The following is a 25052-nucleotide window of genomic DNA, read 5'->3' on the forward strand; positions in this document are numbered from 1 at the left end:
ATAATAACTTACTACTATTATGAAAATAGACTTAGTGGCCCCCCCAAAAGAGTATCTGAAACCTTTTCTCCAGGTATTCTGCAGTATAATTTAAGAACTGCTATCTAGTTATTAATCTTATTTCTCTCTACTCTAAACTATTGCAATGGCATCTTTTGGCATCCTATATCTATGAATTCATTTGCAAAATGTGAGTACACGAATATGAAAGAATAAAATAATTTTGATGCTGTCTTTTCAACTATTATTTTTGATGCAAACATCCTCAGTAGACTCATCCTTGAAAGTGGAAATGAGCAGGCTGATAGCACAGCCATTAGGAGAAAGTCAATGCTGATAACCTCTACTTGATGATCCTCTGAGATTGCATCTTTATAATTCATAAAATTTGCTGAAGGTCACAGGTGAAGCACAATGACTTGTGTCCTTGTACTGTAGCAATAGGGGCTACCCCAGACCACAGAAACTGGGAGCAAGAAGACATGTTTTGATTAAACTGTGCAGAAGTCTGTTTTAGGACTTCATGCAAATACTAACCTCATTTTAAAACATGGAGGAAAATAATCATGGGTTAATTTAGTTGTCAGGAACAGAATGAACAGTTAAAACCAAAACACACACAGTCCCATTTAAAAAATTTCATCAACAGAGACACAAAGGTACTAAGGGTTGATGATATTCATCCTTCCTCATCAGTGCTGCTCCAGGCATCTTCAAATGCTGGATTCAACTGTGATTTGGTTGTAGTCTAAAAAAAAAAAGGGAAAGGAAGATTCTATTTTTCTACTTCATAATTTCAGGCTCATAATAAGGTTATAAAATATACCAGATGAACACCAATTAGATTATTTTGAAAGAAACTGTATAATTGTTAACTTAAAAACAAAAGTAATTTAAGAAACATCCCAAATATAATGTAAGATAATATACCTGCATTTTAAACAGACATACCAAACTTTATTCAAGTAACCTGTGTTTTCTTCAAAGTAGTATATCTCACAAAGATGTACATATATATACTATGATGCCGGTATTGCTCAAGATATTTCTGCAAATGTTTGAAATTGCCTGGAGAAAGTGGTAAATCCATGGGGCTAAAACTTAACTACAGTATGACTTGACAGTCTGGTATATTAAGGTGAGCAACTTTTCATTGTTTAGATGGACCTGACTTTTAGAAATAAAATCCAAATATGGGGAATAAGGTATTCATCAAGCTGAGTAATACCATTTTTATTCAAAAAAGTAATGTGGGTTATTAAGTAGTTAAGTTTATTTGTTTGCTTTTATACGACTGGTAAAGTAGTTCAGAAGCACATGCAAAATATGTCAGAAATGATAATATGTTTGTAATTAGCACATAGGTTTCCATGGGAGATTTCTCTGAAAGATAACAGCATTGGGATGGTGTTTATTTAAAACAACAACAAAACGTCACAGTATTCTTACAACTTTAGAAAGGCTACATCTAATAAAGGTAATCAGCAACTAGAGAAATTTTAATTATCTGTGGTGTACCAAACTAATCACCTTTTTGGGAAACCTTCTAAATGGCTACCTTCTTATTCTCTGGCAAATGACTAAGAGGGCTTTAAGATGGTCTCATTTTTAAAGTGTCTGGGCATTATGAACCAGGTTTGCCTATTATTTGGCAGCTTTCACATTTGCTGCAAGGCTGTTTAGATTGAAATTCCCATAATGTATTAGCACCAAGACTACTTTTTTTTTTTTTTTACCAGTAAGGGCATTGCAACCCTCAGCACAGTGTGGTCCACACCATGCTCAGCCAGTGAGCGCACCGGTCATCCCCATGTAGGATCTGAACCCGTGGCCTTGGGGCTACCAGCGCTGCACTCTCCTGAGTGAGCCACAGGGCCGGCCCTAAGACTACTTTCAAATTATCTTAGATGTATTGCCTTTTACAACTTAAGAAATATTTTATGTTAAGGCGAACCCTATTGCATGTCTGAGAATGTTTATTTCCTTTTTTACAAAATTTTATTTTAATTGACACATTGTACATACTGATGGGGTACAATCTGATGTTTTCATACATATATATGATGTATAATGATTGAGTCTGGGTAGTTAATGTATCCATCATCTTATGTATTTATCATTTCCTTGTGGCAAAAACATTCAAAAGCCTCTCCTCTAGCTGTTATGTAATATACAAAACTTACCTGTTAACCATAGTTACCCTACTGTGCAATAGAATACCAGAACTTATTCCTTCTATCTAATTGTAATTGTGTACCCACTGGCCAACCTCTTTCATTTCCTTTTTGATAAACATGATTACTTAGAATCATGTTCTGGGGATCCTGTTCCCAGTAAATTTCCTGAGAATCAACCAAGATAGTTGGAAAACAATATATTAACTTAGGCATTCTTTATAGTTGTTAAATAGCTCAGAGTACATTACTGCCTTGGGCTGAATGTCCCCCCAAAACTTAATCCTCACTGTAACAGCTGAGAGTGGGAAATCCTATTATGGTAATTGAAAGGTGGGGCCTTGAAGAGGTGATTAGATTGTAGGACCATGCCATAGTGAATGGATTAGTAATGTTGGTCAGGGGCGTGGTTCTGAGAGCTTTCAAAAAAGAGCACGTGAGGTTAGTCTCTCTCTGATCCACCGTTTTCCCAATGTGATACTCTGCTGTCACTGTCACCACCACCAAGGCCCTCACCAGATGTGTTCCCTAGACTTTGGACTTCCCAGCCTCAGAAACTGTAAGCAAATAAATTGTTTTTTATAAATTATCCAGTTCTGTGTATTTTGTTATAAGCAACAGAAATGAACTAATACAATTACTAAATCTCATGTCAGCTATCATCACTTAGGTGTATAACCAAATTCCATTATACCATAAATGTCCAGATACAAAACTATTATCAAACCTCAGCTAACTACTCACAAATTTCTAGCAGCAGTCCACTTACTTGCAAGAGTAGTATACTGAAGTCTGTTCATTTATTCTTTCATCCAAATGTTTATTAAACTTCCTGTCTTTTGGGGTTTATAATTTAACTACTAGGTTAGGTTATTTGTGGGTACTTCAAAAAGTTCATGGAAAAATGTAATTAAAAGATAATACAAGGGCCGGCCTGGTGGCGCACTGGATAGTGTGCCGCTTGGGAAGCGCGGCGGCGCTCCCGCCCGAGGGTTCGGATCCCACATACAGACCGGTTCCCGCTCACTGGCTGAGCGAGGCGCGGGAGCAACACCGAGGGTTGCAATCCCGTTGCCGGTCCCCGGTCCGGTACGGGGGCAACACTAAGGGTTGCGATCCGTTGCCGGACACGGAAAAAAGACAAAAAAAAAAAAGATAATACAAATCTTTTCATGAACTTTTTGAAGTCCCTCATACTGTCCTTGGGGAGTAAATGACTCCTCTTCCCTACTCTTTGTCTTTAGAAGTCTTTAACTCTGCCTTAGATATCTACCAGAAGTATCCCAGGGTGGATAAGCCACACAAAGTTCATTCCTCCTAATTCTACTATGGAAGCCCAATGTGTAACACATTAAACATTTTATTTTCATTTGAAGACTCAACAGAGAAGCAAAATTATATTTGCACAGATATATAAATTATCTTTGCTATGGTGAGCAAAGAAACAAAAATAAGTGAAAATCATAATATAATTTCATATAAACTTTACTGTTTATAGTAGTAAAACAAAGACAACATGAATGCATTGCAGTATTATTAGAAATACACTTTACAACTGAAGCAATCATAAATACGTCATACTTGTAGTAAAAACCTGCAGTAAAAATATGTAGATGGATGTAGTTCACATATTACTGTTTGAGACCCACTGATCAAGTTTAACTACCATCAATTACTTCCGTTTTCTCTACAACATCTCCTCCTAGTGGACATCCAATCTATACTTGAAAATATTCATCTTTACCCCACCAGGTTGCCTGTTCTACTGGCAGATAGTTATGGAGATAAAGCAGCATGAGTTTAGAGGGGACCTAATCCAGGTCCAAACAACGGGAAGGAGAAATGAAACCAAACTTAGTATCTACCAGGGATACGTCTTGATAGCTTTCAAATTTCTGACTGGCAATTACTAGAAAGGCTCAGGGTTGTCTGCGTCAGCAAGTGATTATACATCTACACAGGTGGTAAGTAAAATAGGTATGTATTATGTGACTGTCAAAATAATGTAAGATTTTGATGAGAGGTCAGATTTAAACTGTAATGTATCTGCTCTATAGATCTCAGGCACGAAAAAGTGATTTGGAGTTACATACAGGCTTGCTTTGACCATGAACAAGTTTTAAAAAGTAGAGGCAAAAGAAGCCAGATTCCTCAGAATGTAATAAAACAGCCTGCCAAATAAATAATAAGATTTATGCTTAAAAGCCATAAAATCTATCCCTATCATCCAGTGTCCTTTTGTTTCTTTAGATATAATTAAATTCCTCCTCTACTTTGGATATCAGGAGAAACACCCCTAAGGGATTATATCTTGGCTGATGAGCAAGTAAATCTCATCTGAAGGGAGGATTTGAAAGGAAACCTAAGGGCAACTTTGCTTTGACAATTCTGTTATTTGAAAATATCATAAACTTGTCACAGATCTCAAGGGTAATGAATGGCAGAACTGAGACCAAATTGAAGTTTACATGAAACTAAAGACTAAGTATGTGTGTGTATATGTGTGTGTGTGTTTTGTTTTGTTTTACACTGTGCTATATTGCCTCCCTGGGAAACTGCAATAGTAATTTATATGATAGTTAAGACGAAAACACTTTTTAATATGAGTTAAACTGTGAACATGTGTGAAGAATAGGGTCTTGTGCACAGACTTCTTCACTGCGATCTGCATCATGATCATATTTGAGTTCTACTTACACTCACAGAAACCTTTCAAACTTAAGTTTTATGGAAATAACCTTTGCACATACCATTTTATATTAACATGAGAAAAAATGCTGTCTTAAAACATATGAACACCATATTTTAAAAAACAAGATTTTATAGCTTAAATATAAAATTTGACTTGTTTTTTGTGTATCTCTATTTGATTTTCTACTTGTTTTACTTAATTTCTCATACACGAGTTTTTTAGATGAGGATTTCAAATTATCACTATAGCTACATAACAAGGAAATAAACTATCAGAATCATATATTACCTTCATAAATTAAGCAATTTAGTTTTCTTCTAATATCCTTGTCTATATATGTCACAGTAGCTCTACTTTTCACTTATTTTTGTTTGGTAAATGATTGTTATATTTCCTAACATGACCTATAATGTTATAACTTAGATTTAATGTATACAGTAATTCCCAAAGAGTGGAATACAATAATTAAATAATAATGCAAAATAAATGGCTAAACCAAATTATTTGACTATATTGAACTTTCTACAGAAGAATATTCAGTCATCAAAACCAACTGTATGAGGGCTGGCCCGTGGCTCACTCGGGAGAGTGCGGTGCTGATAACACCAAGGCCACGGGTTCGGATCCTATATAGGGATGGCTGGTTTGCTCACTGGGTGAGCGTGGTGCTGACAACACCAAGCCAAGGGTTAAGATTCCCTTACCGGTCATCTTTTTTTTTAAAAAAAAAAAAAACCAACTGTATGCTAAAACTAATCAAGCCGTGATAAGCGAAATTAGACATGTCATAACGTCTGGAAGTATCCATGTGGCATTTGGCCAGCTGCTTGAAGATTTATCAATGTGTGTTTTTTCTCCCTTTCATTTGGATTGGAGCCAAAAGAAAATAATTTGCAGGCTTTACACTGCAGTAAACCATAGCAGCTGCAAAGTTAGGTATGAAATATATTTTGTCAATAGCTGTCAGATGCTATCGACTACCCCCTAACAATTCTATTTTATGTGGTTTTTGACATGATCCTATTTTCATAAAGGCATTAAATATATAAAAAATGTTTTTAGAATGTCAAACTTGCTCTATCAGTAACTTTCTTCCACCTCCATTTAAGATGCTCTGACTTGGTTAAGATTACATTAAGGTACTTCTAAATACATTATTTATATCTCCAACTTAAAAAATTATGCATATAAACATTGTCTTTGGACATTAAACTTTTTATATACTAGAAATTAAGATAAATGGGGATGATTAATAGTGCTTAGCAGAATAATCCTCGGTGGGAGAGAGACCACCTTTAGACAACCTTTATCTTACTACTGCTTGATATAAAAGTAAAAAAAATATACAGAAGCTACTACTGAAGGCCAAGGATCATATCTTATTCATCTTTGTTCACCCACTGCATTTTGAAGGCGCTTTATTCACGCTGTCATAACTGTCATATTTATATTAATTTATGCTCTAAGATAGGCACTGTCAGAGTACTGAAAGGAGTGTAAATTGGTAAAACTTGACAGTGTGAATAAAGGGCCTTAAAAATGTCATAAATGATAACTCAAGAGATAATCCATTTCAAGGGATCTAACCAAAGAAATAATCTAAATTATGAATAATTGATAAGCAGGTATTTACCTTGATGTTTATAATAATCAACAGAAATATCTCCACATACGTAAATATTTAAATTGTGGTACATAAATGACAGAATGTTATATCATTAAAAATAATGTTTATAAATAGTTATTAGTGACATGGAAAAAAGCTTATTGTACAACGTTAATGAGAAAAGTAAGATACCAAGTTATATGTCCAACCATGATATTAACTATGTCAAAAACAAATATGCATAGGAAAAAAAAATGAAGTAAATCAAAATGTTAATATTAATTAACTCATCTTGAGAAATTTTATGTTCTTCTTTTGATATTTTTCAGAATTTTCCAAATGTGTTATAACAGGTAAATTATTTTCACAATCAGAAAATAGCAAGAAGTGCTTTAAAAGTCTCTCCCATATAAAGTAAATTAATAAAACCTTATTCCTTATGATTTAGAAGTCACTACACAATTTGTACAAGTAATATTTACCTCATCATCATCAGGAACTGGTTCATATAAGGATGGTACCCAAGCAAGAATATTGCAGTCTCTGCTACCACTATAAAGTTCCTGTAACACAGAAAGAAAAAAAAAGATATGATTGGGGATGAATTTAAAGCTGGTACCAATTTGAAATGAACTATATTAATTTTTGAAGTGACTAATTCTTAGTTTAGATTAATTAGATAATTCTATTTCCACTCTCTGAAGAAAGTAAGCCAATGCCCTTTTTCTTTTCTTTCTGTTTTAAGATGTAGTACAGCTTTGTTTTGTATTTAAAAATAGTAATAGGATATTTCAGAGCTTGGTAATGGTGTGAAAATTTTTCAAAAACACTGACATCCTAGCAGTTTTATCAATCATAGTATCCATATAATTCAAGTGTCAGAATAGAAAAAGAAAAAAATAAATGAAATAGAACTGTCCTTTCTCTGTCACTAACTGAACTTTAATAAAGACTTTAATGAAGAAACCACATGAGTTTTTACTAAAATAGGCCAAAAGTTCAGAAAAAGTTTTATTTACAACTTGTTGCTATTCAACAAAAGAGACTGAAGACCCATACCCTGTGCTTTCTGAGAAGTTTACTTCATAAGGAGAAGCTTGGGCTGATGATATACAGTCTATGTCAATATGATTATGGATATGTTGCTTGCTTATGGCTGAAAAATGCTTACTCCACTCCCCAACAAAACCAAAGGAATATGTCACATTGACTTTTACCAAAAACATTCCTATGTGGCAGTGAAATAAATACTTTTATATACAGAGGTATAAATTGGTATAGTCTTTTTGGAGAACAGAATCTTGGTATATATCAAAAGTTTTTTTTTTTTTTTTCCTTTTTGTCTTTTTCCGTGTCCGGCAACGGATCGCAACCCTCAGTGTCGCCCCCGTACCGGACCGGGACCAGCAACGGGATCGCAACCCTCGGTGTTGCTCCTGCGCCTCGCTCAGCCAGTGAGCGGGAACCAGTCTGTATGTGGGATCCGAACCCTCGGCGGGAGCGCCGCCGCACTTCCCAAGCGGCGCACTGTAGCAGTGTGCCACCGGGCCGGCCCATATATCAAAAGTTTTTATATGCACTTCTGAGAAGTTATACTGAAGTTGCACATAAAATTCAAGGATATCGTAAGTGTAATATTTATAATAACAAAAAATATAAATGATTGTTGAAGAATAGAGGAATGACTATCAGTAAATTAATGTTGCATTCATATGATGGACTTATTTTATAGCCATTAAAATAGTTTCTAAAGAATATTTAATGACATGGGAAAAAACTCATAATGTCAAGTGAAAAGAGCAAGATGTAAACCAAACACTCATAATGCCAAAAGAAAACAACAGGATATCAAACAGAAGGTCAATAATAATAATAATGCTAAAATTACTGTGCAAAAGAGAAAGGGTTAAAAAGAAAAAGCAGCAAAATGTTAAGTGGTTGTAAAACCATGAATGATTAAGTGACTTTTATCATCACAAATATATTTCTGTATTTCTACATGAATACTTCTAACAATAAGCTCTAGTATGCAATTATTTGTTTTTATCATTGTACATCTCAAAACAATTTGAGGCATTGTATAATTAGTATTTTTTATTTAAGTAAGGGTTTTAGGTAAAGGGAAAATAAGATTATGAAGTTATTTGTAGGAAATATAGATGTAAAAAAATTAAACTAAATTAGATATAAGTTTTCAAATTTCCTAAATAAAACAAAATTCTATTGACCGTATTGAAAAACCTAGAATATATGATTACACTAACTGTGGATGATGCAAAGAAATGTTCATGTGTTCAGTGCCCTTAAGCAATTTAGTTTTTCTAAGAAGGCAAGATGAAAACCCAAGAAAACTTGGTCAGATAAGCTTACAAGGCAATCATAGTAAGCACTGACATACTGAGTAAAGGCATAAAAGGTATTCTGTAGATGTCCAAGAATGAGAACTTAGAAGAGGCAGCACTTAAATTAGAATAATTAATAAAGAATACTTAGGTGGAGGAATGTAGATTGAGCCTTGAAGTGTTTGGGGTAGATGTAGAGGTTTACTTGGGAAATTAGATTTTATTAAAAAACAATCTCAAAACGTAAGTTACAAATGCAGTACAAAGAAAAAAATTTTTTTTCCTTAAGCATGTAAGAGTAAGTTGCCAACATAAGGCCCTATCACTCTTGAACAGTTCATTGTATATTTCCTGTAAACAAGGGAACTTTCTTATATAGTTAAAATGCAACTGACAAAATCAGAAAATTCACATTAATATATTACTACCATTTAACACGTAGACCCCATTTAAGTTTCACCAATTGTCCTAATATTGTCCTTTATAGCCAAAGGATTCAGTTAAAAATCACAAACTGCACTTAGTTGTCATGTGTCTTTAATTTCCAGACTGGAACAGTTCTTTAGTCTCTGTTTGGGTTTTCTGATCTTGAAATTATTGAAGATACACACTAGTTATTTTGTAGAAGGTCTCTCAAATTTGGTTTGTCTTGTACTTCCTCATGATTAAATTCGGGTGATACAATTTTGTCAGGAACATCATAGAAGTGATGTCTTATAACTGGGGTATTAACTCTGATCATTTGATTAAGGTGATCTATGCCAGGCTTCTTCAAGGTAAAATTACACTTTTTACCTTTGTACTTAATGTTTTGTACAGTAGTACTTTAAGACTATGTAAATATTCCATTTACGTATTATAAATTATAATATTTACATATTATATTTACATATAGTATTATAATATTTACATATTATAAATTTATTTATTTATACCAGCATGGATCCATCGATTTCCATTTTAGTTGATGGGTTTAACATCCATTACTATCATTATTTATTTTGATGTTGAGTGTATCTTGTCAGATTTTTATATTTATGATAGAATTACTATAATTTTATTTTCAGATAATGAGTTTCATATATTTAATTTGCAAAAGGGTTCTGCTGCTAATGGATGCAAAAGTACTACCCTGTTTTACCTTTGAGATTTATAATTATTTTCCTTTTCAGAATCATAACAGGTGAAATGGGATAAGAGTTGGGAGCTTACTGATGTATTGTAGTGATTAAAATCTAAGTTCATAGCACATACAGAAATGGTATTTGTCAGGAGGCAACTGGCCCCAGGTCACTGGCTGTCCCAGCTATTCCAGGCACTAAGAGGAATCAATATATTGGCACACTTTTAATCCATTCTAGGCACACCTGTTAGGATGCTCCAATTTGGTAGAAAGCTATAATCTGTAGTCAGAATATCTGGATTTAAATCTGGCCTGTGTCTCTAAGTGACTCTGGACAAGAAGAGAGGGACAGTATACTAAGAATTTCTTTGAATAGAGAATTATGTCTTGTCAATAACTATTTTGCAGATTTGGGGCAAGTCATGTCACCTTTCTGGAACTCTAGTTTTCTTCTCCCAAAAGTAACATTAAAAATGTTTAACAACTGGTACATCAAGACACTGACTAATCAAAAGGCAAACTGGCCACAGAATTGGAGCAGGGTCCTGGAGGTCCCCTTTTAGTTGCTGGGTTGAGGTGAGGTCTAAGAAGTCCCAGAGAAGGGGCTGAGATATGTAAGTATTTGAATATTTTCATAATGGATACTGCCACACTGGTGTGTACTGGCTGAAAAATCAGCCTATATATGTTGCAGCTCATAATCCATAATTTTCACTCTATCGGTATTTAACTCTCATGAGCTTCATTTTCCTCATCTACAAAACAGAGAAAATACCAACTATCCTACTATATTAGACTCATTTAAAAGAGCACATGAGGAAATCTGTGCAAGTGTTCTCTGAAAAAAAGAACCACCCGCAATCTGCTCCATTGGCGACATGAAAGAGAAAGGTCAGGATGTTAAACAAACAAACAACAAAAGCCATTGGTATGTAAGAAATTTTATGTAAGTTGTATTAACTCAAAAGCATACCTTTATTAGCCACTGACAGAAAATAAGGAAGAAATAAAATTTTAGACACACACATACATAAACTGATACACAAACTACATTTTGAGATTAAATACCTATGTACATATTTCATTTTTTTACCCAAAAGATTGTCTGTAAGAAATTATTTTAATTCATCAGAAATTTTCAACTGCTAAGTAAATGGAGCCCATATACAAAAGAAAGAGAATTCATCCCAATCAAGTTGCATGGTATTATATTGAATCATGCATATATCCTATGCCATCTAAAAATCAAGGCTGTATCATTTTCTATTAAATAAATCCTAGCTCAAATGTGGATTAAAAGTATAACTCCAGAATAAAATCACAATTTTCTCTTTTGTATAATAAAATAGTAGTCCAGCAACCTAGTTACCTGGAAATTTTAAATTCCCTTAAGTATCATTCTTACCTGGAAATTAGACTGAAATACACAGCAGTCAACACTTTTATAATGTCCCTTAAGCATAGTTATCTGTTCTCCTGAGTAAACTGTATAAACAGCAATGGTGCTACCATATGGTACAAAAACAAATTCTGAACTGCAGCCACAGGAGACAGTGAATTTCAATCCTTTTCTACTGTTATTACAAACTTTTCCATAGTTCACCTGTAGGATTAAAATCATGAAGTTACTCATTTCTTAAATCTTAAAAAGGCAACAAAGACTGAGAGAAATACTTACTTCTAATATTATAATGTACTAAAGAAAAGGCTCTTTTAAATTTAAAGAAAATGTTCACTCTCTTAATAGAAATAAGGGCCAATTATGTGGATGTACATTTGAGGTAAAAGGAAACACAAATAGTAAAAAAAAAAAAAAAAAAAACCCACAGGGGCAAACATCCACATTTCAACCTTAATAGAAATAAAAATGCAAATTAAGGCAAACTTGAAAGAATAATTTTAAACCATTCAGGGGCAAACATCCACATTTCAACCTTAATAGAAATAAAAATGCAAATTAAGGCAAACTTGAAAGAATAATTTTAAACCATTTAGCAAAAACCTTAAGAAACACAAGACAATACTGGTATAGGTGAGGTGGCTTTGTAATTTGGTTATTCCCTCTAAACACATTTCAACCTTAATAGAAATAAAAATGCAAATTAAGGCAAACTTGAAAGAATAATTTTAGACCATTTAGCAAAAACCTTAAGAAACACAAGACAATACTGGTATAGGTGAGGTGGCTTTGTAATTTGGTTATTCCCTCTAAAAGGCCAAATGGCTTATTGTGCAACAAAACACAAAGATATTCCTTTTTAGGGAGGTATAATTTTCTATTCTTTTCATTTCTTAATATTTTTAATTGTGGTAAAATTCACATAACATAAAACTTACCATCTTAACCATTTTTAAGTGTACGGTTCAATGGCATTAAGTATATTCACACTGCTGTGTAACCATCACCACCAGCCATCTCTGAAACTCTTTTCATCTTGCAAAACTGCACGCATTAAACAACAAAGATATTCTTACCCCTTGATCTAGTGATAACTCTTGGGAATTTATCTTTTTTTTTTTAAAAGATGACCGGTAAGGGGATCTTAACCCTTGACTTGGTGTTGTCAGCACCATGCTCAGCCAGTGAGCGAACCGGCCATCCCTATATGGGATCCGAACCCGGGGCCTTGGTGTTATCAGCACCGCACTCTCCCGAGTGAGCCACGGGCCGGCCCTTGGGAATTTATCTTAAGGAAATAATTAAACAGCAAGAAGCCATATGCTCAGTGGAGTTCAATGCAGCATTACTACCTAGAATGGCAAAATAACTGAGAATAGAAGTATATCCCTAATAATGTTATATTAACTCTATGGCTTATATAAATCACAATTATAAAAATTATGCGCAGAAAACAGGGATAAAGCCAAAGTATAAAGAACACAAATAGTATGTATACTGTAATTTTGGCTTTATATAATTAATTATGCATTGGGGACAAAAATTAAAATTCTGTACTTGTACTCCTAGGTGTAGTCTGAAGCCAAGCAGCATGTCACCTGAGCAATTAGACATACAGACTTCCAGTCAACACCCCAATTCTACTGAAGAAAAATCTTCATTTTAACAAGACCCCTAGGTGATCTGTATGTTCATCAAAGTCTGAGAAACTTTGGGCTAAAGAAATAGACAATCAGGTTTACTTCCTGCTGATAATTTTGATAAGAAGCTTGTGGGTATAAAACCAGTAGCTAATCATTTGGGAATTATGAGCATGCAGATCGCCAAAATCTCCCTTGAGTGTCTCAAGCACGCTCCCACCTCCGGGTCTTTGTACTTTTTTCCTTCCTCTGCCTAGAATGCTCTCCCTCCCAAATAACTGATGGGTTACTCCCTCATCTCCTTCAGGTCAAATGTCACCTCAGTGAGGCCTACTTTGACTGCCCTGTGTAAAACAACTCCAATTTCCCAATATTTCCTATGCTCCTTTCCTTGCTTTGCTTTTCTTCATAGCACTTACCACCTCATCTATTATAATTTATCCATCCACCCATCTACTGATTAATTGATGCCTTTTATCCTCTCCCTGGAATGTAAGCTCTGTGAGGATAGGACTTACCTAAGTTTTGTTCACTGCTGTATAACACTGCCTGGAAAATAGTAAGTGCTCAATACTACTTTTTAAACAAATGAATGAAATGAAAAAAGGAACGTGTGACCTGATCAGGGATACAATATAATGAATGGAAGATTCTAAATTATAACTCACAATGCCTGAATTTCTAGCCAAAGTATGATAAAGAAGCATCTTATAAAGAAAATGAGGGAACAGCAAACTCTGAAGTAATCTAGACATAAACAATTTTGATCGTATAGTAATATTAGTAGTAATAATGAAAGTGACACCTAGAGTATCTGAAAGAGAATTATTAGTGAGAAAGTATGATTAAAGAAAGAAATATGATTAATATTAATACCTACATAAATGATTAAGGGGTCTGGGTATAATCATTATGGTAAGAGAGGCCTCTAGAGTCAAATTCTGTTGCTTTCTAGCTTTGTAAATTCAGGAAAGTTATGTGACCATTTTAAGTCTCATTTTCCTTGTTAAACGGGTATTATGACAATAACTACTGTCATAGTGCTGATCTGACAGTTAAATAAGACAACATATACTCCAGCACTTACATTAAATGCTAATTATTAGCATAGTATCTGGTATATACGCTCTCAGTAAAACATTAGCTATTATTATTATCATCAAATTATAAACTTTTGGTACTTTATTCTGAAAGTTACTAAAGCACATCATACCTGAAAAGGACTACAATATATAAAAGTATGTATGAGTACTTTTTCAAGTGCTAGAAATTAATCATCACATAAGAATTTAGTAACTTCAAAACACATTCATTCCAGTATTAAATAAAGTACTATACTCATATATTCTGGTACTATAACATTAATTTTGGATTTTGTTTGCAGGTCATATATAGCATAAAATTGGACTACTTAGCTTTATAACTTTAATTTATATCAGTAGTTCTCAATCTTTTATTCTTTTCCAACATATCTGACAGATATGGCACACTTCTATTAGGAACAGTGGCTCAGTAGAGCAGTGGTTCTCCACTAAGGAGGGGGGGCAATGTGATAAGTGGTGGGGTGGGGATGCCGATGGGTTGTCTTGAGTTGAGAATTATTAATTCAAATAGCAGAAAAATATTTTTAAAAAAGAGTCATTGATTCATAGGCAAGAAATGGAGTTAAGTCTACAGAAAAATATCAAGTGTATGTCGCAGATCCATTTCTTTAATTTATATCCAAAAAAGTACTTAAAAATCTCTTACTAGTGTGTTTTCTCCATTTGAACTATTCCAAAGCCTCATTCGATTGTCTGTACCAACAGTGAGGAGGTGGAGCCCATCACTTGTAAAACATAAGCCATTAACTTTCCCATTGTGAGCAGTGTTTGCTGCAATGAAAAATACAGTTCAATTTATCTGTTCTTTTATTCAGCACTTATTTAATACTTGATATAATTATTTAAGTATATTAAAGAACAACTATGTGAGCTGCTATATAAATTAGAAGCATAAAAACAGAGGAAAACAGGAAAATCATAGGGGAAAAAACCCAGCCAAACATAATTGTTTCTCAGCAAATAAGCTGTACTATCAAATTCAATGAAATGCGTAGCTTAACGCAAAAATTTTAAATTAATAGCCTTTCATTCTTCTTATATAATATTTCTGTTTTTAATCTAAAAATAATTCCAGGGACTATTAAAAATCATAATACTAGTGTTTCCCATTAAAAAAAGAAAAAAAAAATCTTAACAGGGAAAGAACTGTTGCCTCAATTAAAATTTATATCACTTTCAAAAATGAACTAGTTTAAGAAAGCATAATTCTTAATAGCTTGATTAATTTAATTTTTAAAAGATTACTAAAACAATCATACGTTCACCCTAATATATGTCCAATCTAGAATTCTGAGTCAAAAGTTAATAGAATTTAATAGAAATTGTAAACATTCAATTGCGGTACTTTGTTACATGGATTGCAGCTGACCTGACATTTAACACGATTTTATGCTGGCCACAAAATATCACTATTTATGTAATTAATTGTGGCTTACTAAGTGGCATTGAACTTGCATAGTTGGCCTCATCAGAGGGAAAAAAAAATCAGTAAAGCAATTTAATCCAGAGATTCCTACCCTTGAAAATCTGGGGGCAAATGAAACTGCTATACTTATTTGTATTTTGAAGACAGACAACCGTAATTTAGTTTATATACATTTATTTTTTTTATTTTTTTTATTTTTATTTTTTTAAAAGATGACCGGTAAGGGGATCTCAACCCTTGGCTTGGTGTTGTCAGCACCACGCTCAGCCAGTGAGCAAACCGGCCATCCCTATATAGGATCCGAACCCACGGCCTTGGTGTTATCAGCACCGCACTCTACCGAGTGAGCCACGGGCCGGCCCAAGTTTATATACATTTAGAAAGTGATTTATGGTGAATGACTTTTTAAAAAGAATCATAAAGTTTAAAATTTGTCAATATACATTTATTTTTTGGCTTCAATTAATAATTTTCAGTGTAAAAAAAAATACTATCATTGTCATATTTCTATATTAATGCATTTTCTCATTACCTGATTCAACAGCTTGTGACTTTTTCCCATTATGCTGATCAAGAGTAATCAAACATCCTGATGCTCTTCTCACATCCCATAATTTTACTCTACTGTCAGCACTTAGAAGAAATAAATGTTATATTGATATATACGGCTAGGATGGTGACTGTATCCCTCACCCACCTTTCCAGCATTATGGTACACAGAGGTCTCAATATATCAGCATAAACATATTTGCACATTTGTGTTGTTGTAATTTTGCCTTTTCGAAAAATATTCAACAGTCAATAGTAGCATAAAGAACTGAAAAAATAGCAAAAAAAAAAAAAAAAAATTCTGTTTCATATCACAAGGACAAAATTCTGCTACTTTTTACACTGTTTTTAATTACATGAGCATCTTTTCCCTAAAGGACTAGACAGGCTTGTAGCTTGTTCCTGGTAAGTTTGTTACTACATCTTTTCTACTGTTTGTTATCCAAGTGCTGTCAAGACAATCAAACAAGTAAATAATTTCACTTTGCTGAAGAATCCATTTGACATAAATTTTGTGGTTTTTTCTTCTTTTTACACATAAAAAAATTAGAGTAAGGTAAATAATGAAGACAATGTATTTTCATTCAGCTTCCTGCACTCAAATCAATCTTTGCCAGGTATATGAGAACTACATTTAATGTCTCCTGGAAACTAGACACTTATTTTCATTTTCTTTCAAGTAACCAAATAGAAAAAGGCAAATCCTTGATCATACATCAATTTCAGCATCTAGGATACTCCTAAAGAAAAATGCCCAGCAGTCCTCTGGGCCCCTAATCAGTTCAACTGATGCTATGTCTTCACAAAGACTTTAACAGTATTCTAATCCATTGGGTTTATCCATACCATTTTAATAAGAGAGAGCATTATATTACATTTTATAAGCCTATTTTTCATTTATAATTTTAAAAAAATATACACACAGGGTTGTTTCTATAATCTTGATTCTTTTCACAGATTACTATCAAACTTAGCCAACTGGAATAGTCAGCAAAAAGCTAGTATTTCCTGTTCTGATTTTGGTTTTCTTTCTTTCCAGCTGAGGAAAATGTCTACAATGGGATGAGTCTAAGGATTTATGTCTCTTCTGAAACATATTAGATTTGGACATACCCAACTATCAACACTGATTACCAGGTCCATTCTCGTACTGATTCAAATTCCTGGGGTACTCTGAGCATTGAAAGCCTCCTAGTTTCCTTCTCATCTGAGGAAAACCAAATTAAGCACAAACAATGTAAACCTACCCTAGCACGGACCCACAATCAGCACTTAGCTCCTCACCTTCATACCACTTTAGCCAGTTTTCGTATGGCTACAATTTAAACCTTGCTGTACTTCACAAATGATAAACTTCAACATCACATTCTGCAAACTATAATTAAACTGTGACAGAGAGGGAGGGCTGGCAGCTTTAAAAAAAAATTCCACACATATCTTTATAAAACTAATATGAATAGATTTTGTAATAACTCTTCTACAAAATGCTTTATTAATATGTTAATACCAAAAAAGAAAAATCTTTGACTACTACTTCCTATCTCTTCAATTTATGAATTTTCTTACTCTGCCACTCATACTTTTACCTCATTAGGTCCTTAATCCCTCCTATAAGCCTTTTTGTGACTTTATTTCCTTCACTATACCCATGACTTCAACAATTTTCAGACATGGAGGTATTTTCTTTTAAACACTGGAAATTGTTAAGTCTGTGTCATTTAATGTTTTGATTTCTGTGGCTTAGTATAGCTGTGGTCTACTCCTTCAATTGAGCACAAATGCCTAGCATTACTATGTTCCCCTAATCAGCTCCCTGTCCATTCAATCTGTTATTCTGATCTTTACTACCTTCCCTCAAAATTGCATTACCATCCCTATATTTTCAACAGATGACATGAAATTCCACTCCACTAAAAAACAATAGAAGCCATTAGGTTTGCCTTTCTTGAGCTTCCCTGCCAAAGCTACAACTTAACTGTATTCACATCCACCTTTTCCTACTTCTGTTTAGTCTCACAGTGCCCAATCAAGTGCCTCCATTTATCTAGACTCTTGATACTACCCCATCCTGTCTATTCAAGGTCCTGATGCACCAATTTTCCCCTCCATTTCTTATCTTCACCCATTTATCTCTACTGGTACTTTCTCCCCAGCATATAAATATGCAGTACTCTTTCCTTCAACAAACACACAAAACCCCAAAACCTTTTGATTCTCCCAGAATTAAGGGCTCCTTCCTTTCTTTTCCAATATTACACCTACCAAAGATATACCTCTATTAGAGCATTTTTCAAGATGTCCTGTAATCACTGATTTTTCTGACTATATTCCTCATCAGACTGTTAGCTTCTTGAAGCCTTGATTACTTCTGTATCCCTAAGACTATGCTTGGAACATGGTAGGCAGTCATTAAATATTAGTAAACTGAATCAGTGAGTAGTGAATGTGTTGCATCAGATTCAAAATAATTCTGGGTTAAGAAAATGAATAAAAATATGACTATTTTTAAATTAACATAGTGTCATAGTTTTGTGTACAAAAATGACACAACATGGTTTTTTTACTAGTAGTGCTTGCAGATTTGCTTTAAAACATAGATTCTCATGTTTTCTCTTTTCTAAAAGGTGAACACCTTCAAGATGAATGGTTAGGATTAGGAGTATGATGCAAATGGAAGATTTCTTTTGATGATATGAATTAAAATCTCTAACTCAATATTTCATTTTTAAGGGGCTAATTAATACTTAAATGATAAAATTTGTATCTTACATAAGTGTAATCTCTTCAAAATGCTTATTATTAACTACTAACATTAACTTCAAAACCAAATAAGTTGGATTTTACCTTGCAGTTGCCAAGATGTAGTCATAACGTGGTGACCAGGAAACTGCCAATATTTCCTGTCTGTGACCTGCAAACACAAATGTATGAAAAGTCTTGTTGAAATATTTGAAAAATTAAAAGATAAAGTGCCAATAATTTTGCCAAGTTTTCAAGAAAGTGAGGCTAAGTATTAAAAGTGCATAAATATGATGATCATTTTTTCTCATTTGTAATAATCTATGTTTAAATGCTGATGTGAAGTCTATGGGGGTATTTCTAACCATAATATTTTATTATAAAGGGACTGGTTTTGCTTTGGAAAAAACAGTCAGAGCAAGTGAATCTTTCTTTTTCAACACAGTTGTTAGGCTATATGAGTCAATCCATATAACTCCAGCTCAATTACGTATCTCTACAACAAAAAGCCACTGCAGTAAAACATACAAGATACACATATTAAGTAATAAAAGTGTTTTCCAATTTCTCATAAAGTTATAGCAGAAAAAAATTAACTCATGAATGCAAAAACACATCTGTATTTTTTTTTTTTTAGAAAGCACAGGTGATAAGGTCACAGGATAAGTGATTTCAACATTTTAATTCACTTTTAACTAATGGAACTACTCAAATAAGACATTTTCATCTGTCTAGCTTTTATTAATAGAAATTCATAATAATGTAAAAAAATGGTACTGATCTCACTAAGTTTTCTTGATATATCTGTGTTTCTCAGAGATGAATGAAATGTATATGAAAATGTATATTTCTGAATTACATTCCACCTTTTCATTGTTTAGAATACTGATAAAAAAAAGTAATGAAAATAATTTAAATGAGGGTACTTCAAAAATTCTTGGAAAAGTACTTCAAAAAGTTCATGGAAAAATAGAATTAAAAGAGAATATGAATCTTTCCAAGAACTTTTTGAAGTACCCTCACATAACTTTACCAAAGTATTATTTCAACATCATTTTTTATAACATTTTTTACTTAGAAAAAAATGCACCTAAATATTAAGAACAACATTTACTCATTATCCATAATAATATTAAACAATGCTCATGAGTCAAATGTACTGATGTAAATTTTATTAGTGGTTTACTTCTTAAAATGTAGAAATAAGACAAGGTTTGGAATTAGATCTTCTATTTTCTGTATCTTTTGAGCTTCCCCTATGGCCATTGTTTATATCAATGTCTCCTCAATCGTTCAGTTTTATAAGAATAAGGCACAGAAGGATCTTTATTTCCCTGTTGACTTTTAACAACTAGCACAAAATACATCAGTCATGTCACTTACAAAGAATACATTGTTAGTAATGTTTCCTTTTATTGTATGGTTTACTCAAAGTAGTTGTTTGAAAAAAAAAAAATACCCTGTAGAATGTGGGAACAGGATCCAGACTTTAAATCACAAAGTTGTACTTTGGGTCCTCTAGTACCAACTGTAAAAACAAAACGAAAACGGTTTAAGGTAATTTTATTATGAACCATCATCAAAAGGAAACAAGACATTACCATTAGGAAACATGCTATTTTCACTGTATCCATGCAGAAATATAAAAATGTATGCCAAAAGTACATTTCAAATCATTTTTAATGTTTAGTATTAGAAAAATTATTTTACTATAGTTACACTTTAGTAGTAAGAACTCTATTATTGCATTATTTTTTATTTTGAAATAATTACAGATTTGCAAGAAGTTGCAAAACTAGTATAGAGAGGCCTATGTACCCTTCACCTAGATTTTCCCAATGATTATACGTTAAGTAACTGAAGTATAATATCAACACCAGGAAATTTATTTGGTAAATGTGTGTGTATAGTTCTATGCCATTTTATCACATCAAATCATTTTATTTTAATAGTTTAGTTTTTCCAAGTTAATGATATACTTTCAATCACTAGTAATAGATTACAGAAACTCTGGACACAAACTGAATGGACTTTAAAGACAAGTTAGTACCTAGCTCTTCTTTACAGATGAAAAAAGCTGATTGATGTCCAGAGGTGAAGAGAGTCAGGCAGTGCCACAGAAATAATGGAATCACAGGCACCAGATACCTGACACCAGAAAGTCATTTTTTCTTCCATATATATAAAAATTTTGCTGCAGGTGCTTTCATATAAATGAATGTTTAATTTGAATTACAATCTTAAAGAGAAGGAAATAATTTCCTTGTTTTATTATATTGAACTGAAAAAGTTGCCAAATTTTGTTCATGTAAAATCTTTGAACTTTGGCGGTTTAAAAGTAACTCTTTAGGGGACAGTAATATGCTTTCTTAATCTTTGTATCCTAGCCAGTAGTACAGTGCCTGACTTGTACAGTATCTGGTGAACTGAATATAAATAGCAGCATATACTTAAAAAACAATTGTAATCTTCATCTGAGTTAGAATGTCTATATCAAAGCTAACTAGATATAAAGAGGGAGAACGTTTTCAATATGCTAAATAAAAGACAAAAGAATACACATACAAACCTGCTACCAAACAGTGCTTAGTGGCGACTGGAGACATGTGATGACTGTAAACTGTTTCCTCAAAGTTAAATACATCTGCAGTCTGATAATCCAAAAACATTTAAAAAGTGTAAGTTCTAAGTATAAAAACAGAGCAACAAATTTTCTACTTACTTTTTCTATACTTTTAGCTATTTTAAAATTGTTAGCAATTTAACTCAAACATAAAAATGTAATAATTTTAAATTATTAAAAATAATGATTGTTGTGTATTTATTTTTAGCTCCCACAAATAAATGAGAACATGTGGTATTTCTCTTTCTGTGCCTGACTTATTTCGCTTAATGTAATTTTTTCTAAGTCCATCCATGTTGTTGCGAATGGTAGTATTTCATTCTTTTTTATAGCAGAGTAGTATTCCATTGTATAGATATACCACTTTTTCCTAATCGACTCATCTGATGATGGACATTTGGGCTGGTTCCAACTCTTGGCTATTGTCAATAGTGTTGCAATAAACATTGGAGTACAGGTATCCCTTCAACATGATAATTTCCATTCCTTTGTGTATATTCCCAGCAGTGGAACAAAACTCACAATTCCTTGAACTTGTTAAGACAAGTGCACAGATATGATGTTGATGGATGGGAGGGGGGAGAGGGAAGGAGAGAGGAATCGGTAAAGGGACATGAAAATCAACTACATTGTATATTGATAAAATAAAATGAAATAAATAAAATAAAATAAAGTAAAAAAAACGATAACTTTAAATCCCACATTATTTACAACATACTTCTCCCTTATCTGAGAAAAAATAGTTTTTCCCTAATAGTCCCAGAAATTAAGAAAAGACAACCACCTGGCTCACCATCTTCCTCTCCACTCTGAGGGGCTTCAGTATCTGCATGGATGATCCAGCCAGCACTCTGCATCTCAGTTCCATACAGCCTTGGTTACCTCACCCATGACACTGTCATCACCTAGAACTGCTCCTCCTTTGAAATTATACATTTCAGTTATCTATGACCACAATCTCCTATCATTTTCAGCTTTTCTCCCTAACCACTCCTGACATTTCCAAATAAACCCTGGAACCCCTATCAGTTCATCCTGTCCACTTTTTTTCCTCTTGAGCTTGAATTCCAAGGTCCAATACCAATACCAAGGTCAACGGTCAGTATCAACTCCTTTGCCATTATCCTTCCACTTGTCAAGACCTTGACTCTGGATGACTCCAAATGTCTACTTTCTCTGCACCATTATATCCAGGTTGATCTACACGAGGGGTTGGCAAACTCTTTCTGTAAAGGGTCAGACAGTAAATATTTTAGGCTTTGAGGACAAACTACTCATCTCTGCCATCATAGCCTCCAGTGCAACCATAGACAACAAATGAGCACATTTGTGTTCCAAAAACACTTTATTTACAAAAAGAGGCCATGAGTCAGACTTGCCCACAGTGCAGACTTGGCCAATCCCTGCTCTACCCAGGTGAAGAAAATCTTATAATAGGGCATACTGCTGTCACTATAAAGGATCATTCATTTCAACTGACTTTTCGATAATGACTGTCAGCAGTCCTACTATATTTCATTAGTATTTTTCTCTGCAATATTCTGCAACTATTTCAAACCTTTTCCATTCTCCACAAACATCTCTACTCAGTCACAACAGATGACCTGATCTTTTATTTCAAAGAGAAAATAGGAGCCAATCAGAATTCCCTTAATGTCTTACTAACAAACCTACAAACATATTTGCTTCCACTTGTCCCTTTTCTATCTTCATTACTGTTATCACGGAAAAATGATTCCTCCTCATTTTAAAAGTAAATTCCCCTATTGGTGTTCAGATCTCCTTCAGCACTGTCAGAAATCTCACCCTATAAATTATCTCCTGGGTATGTTTATAACCTCTCTTCCTACTGGCTCATTTCCAACAGCACTAAAAGTTCAAGTTTCTTTTATCTTAACAGCAGCCCTCTCCCCAAGACAAAACAACAAAAAGCATTTACACCTTATATTCTCTCTAGTTAACCAGCTTTCCTCCTCTTCAAATCCTAATTTTGACTATCTCTACTTATCTACCATGTATTTCTCAACTCACTGAAATCTTATTTTTATTTCCACTACTCTCATTCACACTACTGTTCCAATATCACTGATAGCCTCCTTATCTTACCTAATCTGTCATGCAACATAGCTAACTACTCCATCTTTCTTAAAATAATCTCTTTCACTGGCTTCCCATTATATCATATACTCCCAATTTTCTCTTACTCTCTGGCTACTCCTTTTCATTGTCTTTTGCAGGCTTTGTTGTTCCTTTTTCTGTCCTATTGATCTTGGTCTTCCTCCAGTTCTATGCACTCTTCTCTTCAACTGCACCTACATGCTAGTGAGTCACAAACCTGTATTTTCAGTGTAGACCTCACTCGTAAATTCTAGATAAGTACAGCTGAATTCTTAAATTATCTCCATTTGGATTTCTTGTAAATCCCTCAAAATTAACAAATCTAATATTGAACTCATCACTGTCATCCCTTCCTTATCTTAGTAAATAACAATATAATCCACCCAATTCCCAAGCTAGAGAACCTGGGAGTCATTCTTGATTTTTTTGAACAATAATGGCTTTATTGAGATATAATTCACATACCATAAAATCCACCCATTTAAAGTATGCACTTCAACAGCTTTTAGTATATTCAAAGAATTGTGCAAATATCATAATAAATGTTAGAACTCTTTCATTACCTCAAAATAAATCTATAACCATTAGCCGTCACTCCCTCATTTTCTCCCCACCCCTTGCCCTAGACAACCACTAATCAACTTTGTCTCTATAGATTTGCTGATTCTTGACATTTCATACACATGGAATTATACATGTGGTCTTTTATAATCTTTCATTTAGCATGTTTTCTTCTTTCATTTAGCATAATGTTTCCAAAATTCATCCATATTGTAGCATGGATCAGTACTTCACTTTTTATTGCTGAATAATATTCCATTGTATGGATATGAATGTTATCAATTCACCAGTTGTTGGACATCTCAGCCACTTTTTGGCTATAGTGAATAATGCTGCTAGGAATACTTGTATACAAGTTTTTATGTAGACATATGTTTTTCCCTTGGGTATATAGCCAAGAGGGGAGTGCTTAATTTTATGGTAACTCTACATTTAACATTTTGAGGAACTGTTTTCCAAAGCTGCTGCACTATTTTACATTCCCACTAGCAATGTATCAGGGTTTCAATTCATTCACATCCTCACCAATTTGTTATTATCTTTTTGATTATAGCCATCCTAGTAGTATGAAGTAGTATCTTATTGTGGATTTAATGTCTATTTCTGATGGCCATTTTTTATTTTTCACTTGTTAATGGCTAATTCATTTCCAACTCCTACCAATTCTCTCATAAATAATCTCTCATATCTATTTATTCCATTGCCATATTCTACTCAGGCCACTATCTACTCTTGCCTGGATTAATGCAACCTCCTATCTGGTTTGACTTTCCTCTTGCAGCTTTTTATTTAATTTTTTCATTTTGCCTGTTTTCTTCTTAGACTCTCCAGTGGCTTACTTTCTCTCCCATGGTGGAAAAAAATCAACCTACTCAAAATTTATAAGACTCCTCTTGATGTAGACCCTGCTTACCTTTCTGGCCACTTTTCTTTGTTACTCTATATAGCCAAACTGCG

General features: G+C 33.6%; 1 protein-coding gene across 3 annotated transcripts in view; it reads right to left on the reverse strand.

Moving 5' to 3' along the window:
• Positions 1–194: 194 nt before the first annotated feature.
• ERCC8 (excision repair cross-complementation group 8) overlaps positions 195–25052 on the reverse strand; it is a 67927-nt gene continuing 43069 nt past the window's right edge. For 2 of the 3 annotated variants that reach the window (XM_008589458.1, XM_008589459.1), the window contains 4 exons: positions 14726–14850; positions 11343–11540; positions 6955–7035; positions 195–748 (listed from right to left, as the gene is read on the reverse strand). In XM_008589458.1, coding sequence (XP_008587680.1) covers positions 680–748; positions 6955–7035; positions 11343–11540; positions 14726–14850 — 473 coding nt within the window. In that variant the 3' untranslated portion in view covers positions 195–679. Of the gene's footprint in view, positions 749–3003; positions 3007–6954; positions 7036–11342; positions 11541–14725; positions 14851–25052 lie in introns of all 3 variants that reach the window. The other variant, XM_008589457.1, reaches the window with a different exon arrangement.

The sequence above is a fragment of the Galeopterus variegatus genome, unplaced genomic scaffold (assembly GCF_000696425.1).
Source record: "Galeopterus variegatus unplaced genomic scaffold, G_variegatus-3.0.2 Scaffold5460, whole genome shotgun sequence".
NCBI lineage: Eukaryota > Metazoa > Chordata > Mammalia > Dermoptera > Cynocephalidae > Galeopterus > Galeopterus variegatus.